Here is a 13,811-nt window from a genome sequence, read left to right as displayed (position 1 = left end):
TTAAGCCTCCCTTTTTGACCGCAATGAAATGCAGACGAAGGATAAGGCATCCGGACCTTTGTGAAAGCCATATTCTAAGTTTGTAGAACTGAGAAATAATTGAAAACATTACATTGCTAAGTTCTGTAATTGTGGAGCGACGGTTCTATGAAATGCGCTGCCGTTCATCTTGCGCAAGGTCGTCATTAATGATACACAGTCATCTAGTGAGTCATCTAGTCATCATGATCGACTTGGAAGACCTTCATAAATTTGTCTGCGCCAAAGGCGTACTAATAAAGCTCAAAGACCTGACACAGCTGACGATAAATTTCGATTAGCGATACTTTCTGCGCATTCTAAAACTTTATCACGAATCTAAACTCGCACTTGGAGAGCGATAAGATAACAGCCAATATTCTGACTTGCTGTAATTGCGATTGATCGAGAAGTGGCAACTGTCATATGTGAAAAGCCACATCTTAATATTCTTCTGAATGCGCATTCGTCTTTCGCAATGCATGGCCTGTTGTCTGTCGTCTGTATGGGAAATTTATTGTCTGAATTCACCTCGTCTTACATTACACCTTACATTACCTCGTCTTACGGCAGACAAGTTCAGAATTCATTTCTAAGCAGTAATACCAATTGGGAACTCGTATGAAGGTGTGCTTTCAGATTAAAAATATTCACAAGGTATTTCAACTCATTGTTTAAAAACAAAAAACAATTTTAACGGTAAACAATTTGATTCACACTTTATCATAGCATAATTATAAACACGTCCACCTACTAATTTTTATGTTATGACAAGTAAAGGTAGAAGTAGGCAGAACACTAGAGCTTAATCATTGGTCGTACAGGTATAGCCCCACTGCACTGAGGGAGTATGTTAAGTGTTTCATGTGACCACATGGCGGACAGTTACGCTTTTTACACTTAACTAACATCCATACTTACTCCGAGATTGTAACGCGAGCCCAAAGGTACGGCAGCCAGCATCGCTAACCGCTATATTGTTCAGGGACATTATGCTGATTTTAATATTCATTTTGTATTGGGCGGCATTTTGGCAGCGGTTTACTACGATAACAAAAAAATGATCGATCACAAGCGTTTGCTCATACGAGCAAACATAAGAGCTCATCATATTAAACCAATGCTCAAATGCCCCTGGCAAAAAAAAAAAAAAAAAAAAAAAAAGTGGTTCCACCGTAATTGACACTAAACTGGCAACCGTGGAGGGTCAAAATTTGCTTCTCTTTTGTACTTGTTGGTTATACCTTCTATAACTAAAAACTCCCTATTCATTATTCGTATGCTTTGCGATGCATAAAAACAAATCTTACCTTTTTCATGTATTTGAATTCATCGGATATTTAAATCAATTTAAATTATTTTATGTATTTTAATTTAAAAACAATTAAGTTGGATATTTGAATTAATATTGCGTGAAGAAATATATACATATATATTAGCGGAATATGCTAAACAATGCAGAATTGCAAAGAAAATGGTAATGTTAAATAAATCGTTTTTAAATTCTTATCTTTTCTTTTCAAACTACAAATCCCCAAAACTGTTAAAAATATTCAGTGTTTTGTTACCGAATAAAAAAAATATTCATGCGCTTTAGCAGCTGACTGCATAAATTGGCAGTTCGATAAATAATTTATTTTTATTTTTCTGTTTCTCAGGTAGCAGAGAGAAAAATTTATTTCTAAGCAGAGAAAATAATCTTACCTGTTTTCACTTTTTGAGAAGCCTTACACAAATTCTTGTTTGTTTATTTTCGTTGACAGTGGAAAGAAATGTACTGAGCTGAAATAATCTGTAAAAATACAATTCTGTAAATACACTCAAAGTTCTACAAAAGTGACTGAAGGTTTAATTTCTTAAATGCTGATTTTAACGTATACGCCCAATTAAAGATTTTCTTAAATAAAGGCGCAGAATTTTTGTAATAATAGTCTCAATGAGTGCGAAAGATTTCTTGATGAGGGGAATGGTGTTTTTTACTTGTTCTATGGATCAAAAATCCCCATAAGCAAAATATTAATTTAGTTAGTTAAGAATTAGAAATCCCAGATCTTTATGTGAAGAATTCGTGAAGGCATTTAAGAAGAATGACCGAGGTCTCTTTTTCTATGCTTATTACAGACTTAAATTCAAGACTTCTGATAGAGATTTAGAGAGCAAAGCAAAAGTCTTTCATTTCGACGATTAAAGATTCGATCTCGCATAATTCAGCATTATAACGTGGATTCACGTGTGATTTCGCCACTGCTTTCTATTGGCTTACGGATGATCGCAGCTTTTCTATTGGCCTGTTGGTGTCACGACTCAACTTTCCTCTTTTCTTGGAGGCATGGACTTGGATTTCACGTTATCCATATGTCGTTTCATTATTAAAGATATTCTACTCGAGGTTTGTTATATGAGGGTCTCATAACCCGGGGTGCACATTTGAAAGTAATATCATAGGATTTCTGGAGCTCGTACCTTGCATAAATCATTAGCATTCGTCGTTTGTCGCGAATATCTGAATCAGTTTTGCACATCAAGGTACCGAACAGCACTTTAACTAAAAAAGACATGATGAATACTTTGCTGATGGAAATTTTTACTCCATGGGAATTAAATAATGAGTGAGATTACAAATTACTACAAAATTCTGTACCACAGATTTTGAAAAGAATATAATATACTTATCTATGTTTATCACTAATATTTTCAAAGCTTGAATGAATTTCATAAGATATTTCCTTGAATATCTTTTACATGCGTTAATTTTTTAAACCAATTTATTCATGTCAGGGGTACTTAAATATTAGTTTAAATATAGTCATTGGTATAATTCGTAGCGTTAATCGTATTCTGGTATTATTTTCCAGGAATAAATTAAGAAAAAATTATCAGTGCTGCGTATTAAAACAATATTGTTAGTTCTGTTTCTTCGGATTCATTCCAGGGTCTACGTAGCATATTTCAGTCCATTTACTTTTCATTATCTATTTGAGGGAAAATGTTTGTTAAAGGCAAACATCCCTTTCTGTTTGCTTTTAACGGTCAGCATTTGCCCAGTTGAAACTTAATGTTTAAATTTATTCACGTCCTTCGACCTACCAAATACAAATGTTATCACAGGATAACCATTTCAAAGTTTGTAAAAGGAGAGGAATAATGGTTTCATTATTTTAATTTTTGATAGAAAAAATAATGCTTTCGCACTGTTAATAAGGCAAAATTCTCTTTTTTCCCTTTGAAGTAAAACACGAATTCAAAGTTCTAAACCAAAATATTATTAATGTAGTAATAAATATTTGTCTTAGGAATTTCATACGGACATATTAATTAAAACACGTGTCATAATTTTTTTTTGGTTGTCTAACTGTATTTAAAGTCTACTTAAATCATCAAATTCTCGTTATTTCAAAAGATAATTGACAAAATATTTCGAATTTTTTCGTATTTATTGCTAATATTTTATGTTAAAAATATTATTTTAGATGTAATAGTTAAAATGTCACGTTTTTAAAAAAAAATGTTAAAATATCGATATGTAGCGGAACAGGTAAACAAGACGCCATCGGTTAAATAAATAAAGTAAGCAAAATATTTGAATTAATATGAGATGGAAAACACAGTTTCAAGACATCAATTAATTTTAAAATTAGACTGTAAATGGGCATCTAAATTCACAGAATAAAGAATTATATAAGTCGTAATTAATAATTTAAATATTGAATTAATTTTGTAATTAAAAATAAAAATAACTTCAAAAATTTAAAAATATTTTTCTTTTTAATATTGCCCGTAACCTAAATTGAAATTACGCTTCGTAATATAGCGAAATTTTTCTAAATGGAAATGTGAACTGAACAGAAAAATGAACAAAAGAACCAGGTAACTGGATATTTGGAGTTCGAATGACTTAAACATGTAAGTTGATATCAGGTATGATCAAAATGTCGATCGCAAAGCATTTTTTGCTCGATCCTGTCAGATAATTTTTTTATTTCAACTCATATAGCATATCATAATAATATATGTTCAGTGTTTATTAGAAATATGATTTCATACTGTTACATATTGCATATTTATCTAACAGCGTCATCAGTTAGTCCATGGGGCTTGAATTCACAAATTGGAGAAGTAACTTGGAACTAATCTTCTCTAAAATATATCATAACAAGAAGTAAGTTCGCCGCCACTATTATACGGGAAAATGAGCAGAAATGAAGCACATTGATATAGAAATCAGAATCTGGGCACACGTATCGGCGTAACATAGATAATTGTGTACAATAGTTGTTACGGTAATTTCGAAGATCAAGGTCAAACAGAACTTAGTTTTTCATTTACGAAAGTAAGTATGAGACGAAGAAGCGTGTGCTTCATGAATACAAACACTCATACACACACAAGAAAAAAAATGCGTTTACTGCACAGATGACAGGAAATGAAACCTTATCGTCATCTATTGGTCGAAAAATGTAAACGAGAGGCATTTAATGGAAGTTTTTTAAAGGCTAACGGGAGATTCCTGGACATTTTCAAGAAACCTAAAAGTTGCTGTTGCAGTTAGTGTTCCATATTTTCACAGCTATTAACCGTTATCCTCTGAAGAACGTGATTCGCAGTTGCTTTTCTTTCACTTTTCGTCAATAGATGGCGTTATGAATTTTGTTTCCTATCAGTTGCAAAGTTTTGAAAGAAGAGATGCGTTTCTTTTCGTATCATTGCCACATTCTCAGCAGAAGAAGGAACGCTATTTGACCTGAAACTTATTATCATGCACTTATTTTCATTAAGGTAACTCATCATTATTGTTTTCTTTGGTGTTTAATTTCTTTTGATGCATCCTTTTTTAGCACATAATGATGACAATGCTTGGTTTCTTTTCACATCATCGCTGGTTGTCGTAAGCTGGGAGAAAGATATGTGAAACTGACGCTGAACGCAGCTTTCTGTTTTATTTAATATTGCCTCATATGTATGATATCTATAAAAATTAGATGTTACATTGCTATCTTCCTTTCCTGCAGAAATATAAGTTGCCGAACTACAGAATGGGGCGAATGGTCAGAATGTAGTGTCACCTGTGGCAAGGGACTTCGGACACGTAGTCGCAAGTATCTGGACAACAGGGCACGAAAAACCTGTGCTTTTGAATTGATGGAGAAAGAGACCTGCATGGCACCGAAAGCAGTGTGTGATACCGAACCTATAAGGGTATTTATAAGCAAGTTTTAATTATAAAATATCATATAATAGCTTTGTTTGTGGATTCTTATCATCCAGTCTAAAGGATTCATTATATACATTTCATATATGGTCGGTTATTTCAAGACCTAATTGACAAAATTTAAATGAAATTAGGTATGATATAATATGGGTTGATATAATGGAAAAAAATAATCAATGCCATCTGTCTTAGTACACCCGCATAATCGCATAACGCTTATAGACATAGGAAGGTATAACACGGAAGTTGCAAGATCAAACACAAAAGCAGGTTAATAAGGGATGCCCCCTCTAGCAGCCCCAGAGCTCTCACAACGTAACTTTATATTGCAAATGACGCAGTCTATGAATTCCTGTTGCAGCTGATTACAGTCGTGCAGAATCCAAGAAGGTTTTTAGGAAAGTCAAGGCCAGTTGCAGTTACCCTCCGAAGAGCGTTCCGGACGTGTTCACTTGGCTTTAAAGTCTTAAAAGTCTCTGGCTTGTCAATCGATTCGGTTAATATCCCCATTTTCTAGAAAATCTCACACCAAATTAGTCCTATGTGGATGTCGTCCATTAAGATGAGCTTAGAGCAAAATGTCACCTTGAAAAGGCGAACATAGAACTGTCTGATTTCTTTTCTATTTCTCGCAAGTGTCACAGAGCTTCTATCAAAAGCATAAAGTATGTGCGCTCCAATAACGTGTATGTTGTCCTCAGAACTCGTGTAATGCTCGGCTGTTCTGCAGCACGATAAGTTCATTTATCATGAGGAAAATATGACTTTCTGTTCTGATAAGACTCATTACTTGCATTTTTGCAAAGCAGAAAAAAATAGCAAGTAAACTTAAAGTACGTGCTCAGGAAAGATCTCTATCATCGTGTTTCTCATAGTCTTGGAAGAATGCTATCCCGAATTTGTGTAACAGCCCAAGGCGTAGAGACGTCGCTGAATTCCGCCTTGCCACCGGACATGACTGCCTACGATGTCATCTCCATCGATTCAAAATTGTTCCTTCTCCGATATGCACTCTGTGCAGCTCTGGAGACATGATGGACGCCGCACATCTATTCCACTTGTCCTGCTCTGCGCAAGAATTTTCTCGTCAAGCGTTACTGGGAAGCAAGAGATATTTTTGATTAATGGACTCTTGTTGCAGATTTTTCTTTATATTCTATGTTCTTGGTTTTTGCTGTAACTGTTCATAATCTGCCATTGGAAATTAATTTTAAGTCAGTAGAGAATCTTAAGTATCTTGGTGTTATGACTGACATAAAACTTACTTTCAGCCGTCGTTCCCAGGGTGTACATAAAAAATCGCAAAAGTGTTTTAAACTGTTGTGAAAGAAACTTTTCTAGTTTAAGATAAAATATTATGTTGAAAATTTACAATAATGCTGTACTAACTTTAATTATGTACGGTACTGGACATCGGGCTTCAGCGCAGCTGACTTGCAGAGACTGATGGCAAAATTAGACCTTATTCAAAGGAGTTGGATGTCGGTGGCTACGTGCTGTTTTCATACTACCTCAACTGAAGTTGTCTGCGTCTTGGCCGGTACACCTTCCCCTGGTTGGTATAGGTATTTTAATTAAACTTTTTAATTGAAATCAAATAATGTGGATTTTATTGATATATACATAATATCATTGCACGCAGAGATGTTACAAAATGATGAAATTGACTGCGTTTGCTTGTTATTATTATGATGCTAAAATAGAAGCACACATTTTTTAAGTTAGATAGATTTAATTCTGTCTGTATCAAGCTAAACTTACAGCCGTTTATTTTGCATTGTTGTGTATTCATAAAACCTTTTGTTAGTAAATAGACCTTTCATGTATATTCAGATTCACTTTCTGCATTGCAGTCATTAAGTTGTCCTGAACATAAAAATATACTTATACATGAGATTAAGATATTGTATGAATCTAATATGGAAAAACATAACCATTCATTTATATTGGGTTAAGGCCTGTGTTGGTATAGGGGTTAACGAGAGGACGGACGCACTGGCTTAAGAGGCTGCTCTAGTTGGAGAATGGGTAAAATATATTTAAGGTTCTGGAAGAATTACAGTTACTCAACTGATGAATTTTTATTTTGATAAATCGAAGGAATAGTGGCGTGGGTCTGAGAGATACACGGAGTATATGGAAGAGTTTTATTTCTGCAAGTAAATGCTATTCTAAAATTGATCTTAATCAAACTATAAGTGGGCATGGCAGGTTTCCTGCGTATTTGGAAAGATTTGGACTCCAGAATGCAGACTTGTTCCGCTGCTGTAACCTTTTAGGCGACGCTACGCACTTCGTCGAGGTTTGGTCTTTAACCCAAAATTTGGGTTTGCACAGGAAATGCTAATCGTATTGGTATTGATGTTTTTTTGTTTGCATGCTGTTTTTTTTTCTTTGTTTTGTTTTAGGTGTGTCTTGTTTTTAGTGTGTCCTAACTCCGTTATTTTTAGTTAATTTTATTCTGTTTCTCTTCTTTACCTTTGGGTCTTTCATCCAGCACTTGAATTTGACTTCGATGGTTCATTGTGGCAACCCATTTCTGGAGGTATTTTATTATTTTATTTTTGTTTCCTTTTTATAACTTTTTAGTTATTCGAGACTCTGGACATGGTTTCCCAGATTTGATAATTTACAATTGTGCTTATTTATTTCGATTCACTTAATGGTTTATGCGTATATCGTTTTTTTCGGGGGGGGCATGGCCACGTCGCTGCATGTCCCTGTTTGTTGTTGGAACTGGAGCTTACGCAAGAATAAGATTACGTACGATTATGCATGTGTACCATAGCATACTTTTTGCATTATATCAACCAATGTTAGTAACCAAAAATCGTCAAAAAATGTGCCCATAATTTTTGGAAATAAGTGGTCAAATATGAAAATTCTTTAATTCTTATAGCGAGTGCAGAAGCAAAATTTTCTGTTTATTAATTTTTTATGAAATATATTATGCAATATACGGTTTGTAACATAGTTGCAGTAAATGGATGTTTCTTAAAAAATGAATTATATGTTTAAGAAAGGTTGACTTTCTTTGTTTTTATATGCTACATTAAATGGGATTTATAAATGAATACATATAAGCCTTTAATATGATGGCAAAGATTTTAGAGCTTTCAGAAACTGGAACTGTGCTATTCCAAATATGAAAAATCACATTGGGAAATTTTGATCTTGAAGTGTTTTAGTCATTAATTATACCTAACTAAAAATGTAACTATTCATTTTACTATTTTTCAGATGGGGGATACAAATACTTCCTATTAGAATATTTAATAGTGAATCTGCCATTATATATCTTTACAGCCAGGAAGACGAAGACCGGAAGTGAATCCAGAACAGAATAATGCATCTGACGATTTGCTTTATAGGATTCTTCTGGACGTGGAAATGGACTTAGATGTACAATTTTCAGCTTAAATTTGAGGAACTAACTTACTAACTGATACTGATTAATAAAAATGGAGCATTTTTCTAATACTATCCCAAATTTCTCCCACTAAACTATTTTTTGTGGAAGTCAAACGTTATAGAGTTTCAGTAAGCATGTTATGCATGAGGTTGCACGGTTACACGGGATGTCATTTATCTTCAAGTATAATATGTATATACGTAAATCACTACGCATACGGCCATGAAAATTAAACAAAGAAGTCAAATATTTTAACCATCAATTAGCCGTGCTAATTAATGCATGTGTCTATTAATGGATAACCGGAAAGAACAAATGCAGTAATAGCTGAGTCGAATTATAATCAGTACCTTAAGAAATTAACGCTTGAGAAGTTTTAAATGGCTGCCGTAGATTGTAGCGAAGACTTCACACTTATTAATACAAATATGTTAATAACTGTTTTTTATATTTAGTGATTGTTTTAATTAAGATATTCATCAATTAACTCTCATTAAAACCCCTGGTTTACATCATATCAAACGCTAATATAAATGCTTATAGGTAACTGACTTTTTATACAGTGTCTGTGAACTGAAGTAAGGAGAATAGATTTTACCTTATTATTTGAGAGTGAAGTAGGGAAATTTAAAAATATGGTTCTGTGTTAACCAAGTAAGACTGTTCGTGTAAATTTCAGCCGCCGTTCTCGGTATATTAGTTATTAAATTAATGTATATAAAAGTCTGAGTTATTATCTCCCTAAAAATAGAAACAGGTTAATTAATTTATGAAACCGATATATGCTAGTTTTTAATTCAAAGCTAGTCTTAACGCATCTGCGCATTAACGTTGTTTGTATAGAAGAGAAGTTTTTTATTTTCCAGAGAGATAAAACATTCTGCGTTGATTGAGATAAGTCACTGGAGATCAATCGCTTAATAAGTAGAAATAAAAAAAGCAGATAATACAAAAGGAAGCAGCAATCTTTTATACCATCTGGTTGAACAAAATGAAAATCAAAATAATCACAAATTTTGAGATAAAACTTGTTTTGGTTAATTAAAATCATTAACTGAAATTATAGACTTTTGGTGAATTTGGATGACTTCTAGATAAACTAATTCGCCAGAGAAATTTTTGGGAAACATTTCCGTGGAAGCATTGTTGGGACAATGGTTAGGGATCAACAACGATTAACTATGGTAGATTTATTTATTTCTAAAATTCTTTATAGTCTGTTTAATACTTTTGCAGCTAAATTAGATAAGATTTTGAATCTCCATTAATGCAAATTCTTTCAGTTACATATTTTTCTGAAACTGATATTGTAGCACATCTTTAAAGGGGAAAGCCAGTGTGATTAATGTTTCTAAAAATTATGATTAGGCTACGCTTTATAAAATATTAAAAATGATTCATTTTGTACAGATTAGTTTTGATAATAATTTTATTTTTAAATACATTCTCCATTAAAACAAACTTCAAAATTTCTCTTTCGAACACCTTTTTCAAATAAAGAGGTGAATGAATTTGCATTTTAAGAAATTAGCAATTTAAAAAATTCCTAATTTTTACGTATTATTGTAATTACATATTAAACTCTGAAACTACTCTCGCAATCTGAAACTAATTTCGCATAAAAAATGTAAGAAAAATGCGTAATGAAAATGAGTACCCTCAATTAAACACGCCAGTGTTTACAAAAAACATGCAGCTTATAATATGAAGCTTTAAAAATTATAATGTTCCGTAAATAATCAGGAGTTTCTGCTTTCATACATACTTTTCTAAAATATTGTTCTAGAACTCAATGTAATCTGTCTCTCAAAATCGTCACTGTATCAAGACAATGATCTCTACTTTTCTCTCTTGCTTGACTTTCATTTGGAGGATCCATTTTCTAGGCCCATAAACTTATCGATTTATTAAGACATTATTCTAGAAAGCACGTCGCGAGCACAATAGGCCCATGTGCTTGTATATTATTTTATAAATCCGTAATCCGCGGTCAGTGGTAAGATCATCACAGATTCCTCATAGAGTCGTAAAAGTTCAGTTGTGATGTTCTGAAATTTTATACTACTCTAATTTGTTGCAATCTTTTATGAGTCTCTTTGTCTTATATTCGTTCACTTTCGATGAACTTTTCGACGGTTGTCTGTTAACCGTTTCAGTATCACGAGATTTGGTAGAGCCTACGCGGGAATCTTTCTAAAAAAAGTTCGTGAAAACCGCCAACTTGCACCGGATAAGTCACTTTTAGCTTTTCATCTGTAAAAAAATCGCCAAACTGGGCCGAGCAAGTTGCGTTAATACGTATATACCGAAAACTCCTATACATCATGTTTGATATAGTCAGGAAAAAATGTATTTTGAGAATTTTATTTTTAGATGAAGACATTCCGAAGAAAATAATGATAATAATTTATATATCTTCTTTCAGATCTGCTTTAACCTAAAAGGGAAAACGTGATTATTTTTCCCTAATTATCCTGCATGCAGAATTGTAAACTAACGAATAACTGAAATAAAGCATGTGAATGAATAACATAATAAAAATATGCGTTTCTTTTCATTGAAGAGATATTTCTCATTTAAATTATAATTAAATACCTATTTAATTCAGCATGCTAAGTAAAAAATCCTAATACAACTAATTGAGAAAGTCAGAGTATTGAGTCCAATTAGTGAAGTATGTGATTTTTTTCATAAGTACTGTAATTCCTAAGCCACTAAAATCAGCAAAATGTTTAGGCATGATCTCTTATAATTAAAATCTTTGTGCTGTGAAATATATATGTATTACATGTTTAATTTAATTATCACTGTAATATTGGACTCTACCCGGATAAAGGCAGAAGTAGTTCAAACTGTTCTCTACAATGAACATATTTAATTAATTAAAGTTAAATTAAATATATAAATTTTTAAAAAGGTATTAGTTTAACAATGAATATTTTTGCTATATTATATTCAAATATCTAATGCATGATAACTTGAATTAATAAATTGATCGTTATAACTAGGATAGTTATTTTATATCAAACTAGGATAGTTATTTTATATCAGGAAAACTATCAAAATTTGGAGAGTAGTCACTAGATAAAACTCAAAATTTAATAAAAATTTCCCTGTCATGGATTTTTAATCAATTTTCTACCAAAAATATTACTACAAATAACTAATAAATAAATATTGCTCTGTTTCTCTCTATATCTATTTTTAAATATATTCATATATTTATCCTGCCAATCCAAATCTGGTAACGTTATTTAGTATTTCTAATTTTGCAAGAGGTTTATTTTGGATCTTAAAGCTGTGGATTTTAATTAGAAATTTAACTCAGAAAAGTTAGCTATTAGGTATTTGTAAAGTAGTACTTTAAATATTTGAAAATGAAGATTCGGGGTTTCCATATTAAATACCAAAGTTTCATTAATTCCAGAGTATGAAATTTGTTTTACAATGGAGATATTAAATGGAAATATTATTGCCACTGTGCCTCCTACATGCAAATGTTAGATTTTAATGTAATGAACTCTTCAAAACTGAAAATTAACGAATATTTTGTTAAAAGTTTCAAGGATAAATTAATTTACTTTGCGAAACAGGCATTTGTGTTGAACATTAAAAGCAAAACACGTTCGAGGAATTTGTCAAAAAAAAAAAAAAAAAAAAGTACTGAAAAGAATTTAGTGAAGTTCGATCTTGACCCGGTTGTCTACATATATGGCCAATTTCTTTTCTCCTTTTCTTTCTTTCTGTCTTTCTTTTCATTAATTTCTTTAAACTGTTTACATATTTATCCCACAATGCTTTTAGCTACTTTTAGGTCGTTACAGGCTTCTCAGGTCTGTCCTGCTTTTACTCTCCCAATCACAATCCGTCAGGTACGGCATGTTCCAGCTTTCATTCTCAACGGTATGTTCAACGGCTTTCTCAACGACATGTTCCATCTTTCATTAGCGAAGATTTTATACACGTTCCAAAATAACGGGCCCAAAAATTTACTAATGTATAGCAAAGGTGAATCTCATTCAGCTACGTGATAACATTGACCTCCAGTCATTTTTCATTGGACTAAACTATATAGAATTAACATAAAACACTTTCTTACAGTTGTCCCTTTAATCTCCCCTTTCCAGTACAGTTGAGTAAAATGGAAATCGTAAAATGAAAACTGATTATCGAATTAAATTCAGGCCTAAAAAAATTAATTAATTTTTGTATACTTTTCTGCAATCGCTTGCTGTTAGCAGCAGAACTAAACGCCCCATTATTCATGCCTAAAATCTCCATGCCAAATCTAATTTTTGCTGAAAATTTCTTTTGTATTATTTTTTGCATTTCACTCCTGCGTTTCTCCGTATTTCATTGGGCAAGTGGAAAAAGGACTACAGCTTATATCATCTTAAGCCAAAAAATAGAACAAGAGCAGCATATAGTTTCATTTTGTATTCGCAAAATTATGACAGATATGTTATCTTTCGCTTCTCTTCTCATTTAGAAATCTGCTCTGGTAATTTTTCGTGTATAATTTACTGTCTCTTTATTACGACATATGCTCGCTCTGTTTACCTACAAATGAAATCTTCTCTTTTTACACTTTTAGCAATCATTTATGCTGCAAGCCTAAGCTTGAACAAAGGGATTTAATATTTTAAAAAGGCATTGCTGGCTCTGGGAGTTACTCTCCTACCATTCACCATCGTATATTAGAAACTTCCTGATCTCCGTTTTCTTGAACATTAAGCCTCCTCCCTAAGATCTTTTCATTTCCTATCATTAATTTTCTTTCCATCCTTAAAATAAGCTTGTTCCTTTCCATATATTTCAAAGAATGGTTTTTCCTTATCGTTAATTTTCACTTAAGTTATTTCATTTCCTACTATCATTTTGCCTTTCATCTCTGTACGTAGTTTTCTTCCTTCCAAATGCACCAAACAGTGCGGCTTTCTCTTATCAGTAGTCGTTTTACTAAAGACATTTAATTTCCTACCATGCTTTTGTTTCTCAAACCTAAATTCAATTCTGTCCTTTTCAGAAGTTCACACGGTATGGTTGACAGCCTTCGAGTGTTTTATCAAAAAAACTCAAAAAAACGAACAGCATATAGCTTTTCTTTTATTCTTTAAACCAGTCAACAAAATGACTTTTTCTTGCGTAAAAGATGGAATACCCCATCCACGT

At 32.5% G+C, this 13,811-nt stretch overlaps 1 protein-coding gene across 12 annotated transcripts in view; it reads left to right on the top strand.

Annotated features, from left to right (window-relative positions):
* Positions 1–13,811, top strand: part of LOC118186920 (spondin-1-like) — a 407,672-nt gene that overhangs the window by 327,525 nt on the left and 66,336 nt on the right. For 9 of the 12 annotated variants that reach the window (XM_085821675.1, XM_085821673.1, XM_085821677.1 and 6 more), the window contains exons 10-11: positions 5,028–5,214; positions 8,534–8,629. In XM_085821675.1, coding sequence (XP_085677801.1) covers positions 5,028–5,214; positions 8,534–8,629 — 283 coding nt within the window. The remainder of the gene's footprint in view (positions 1–5,027; positions 5,215–8,533; positions 8,630–13,811) is intronic. The other 3 variants (XM_085821683.1, XM_085821679.1, XM_085821682.1) reach the window with 1 other exon arrangement.

This window comes from Stegodyphus dumicola, chromosome 8, assembly GCF_044657685.1.
Source record: "Stegodyphus dumicola isolate Sdum_Otavi_A_Nest chromosome 8, ASM4465768v1".
In the NCBI taxonomy this organism is placed as follows: domain Eukaryota; kingdom Metazoa; phylum Arthropoda; class Arachnida; order Araneae; family Eresidae; genus Stegodyphus; species Stegodyphus dumicola.
This window is presented reverse-complemented; position numbering and strand designations above follow the sequence as displayed.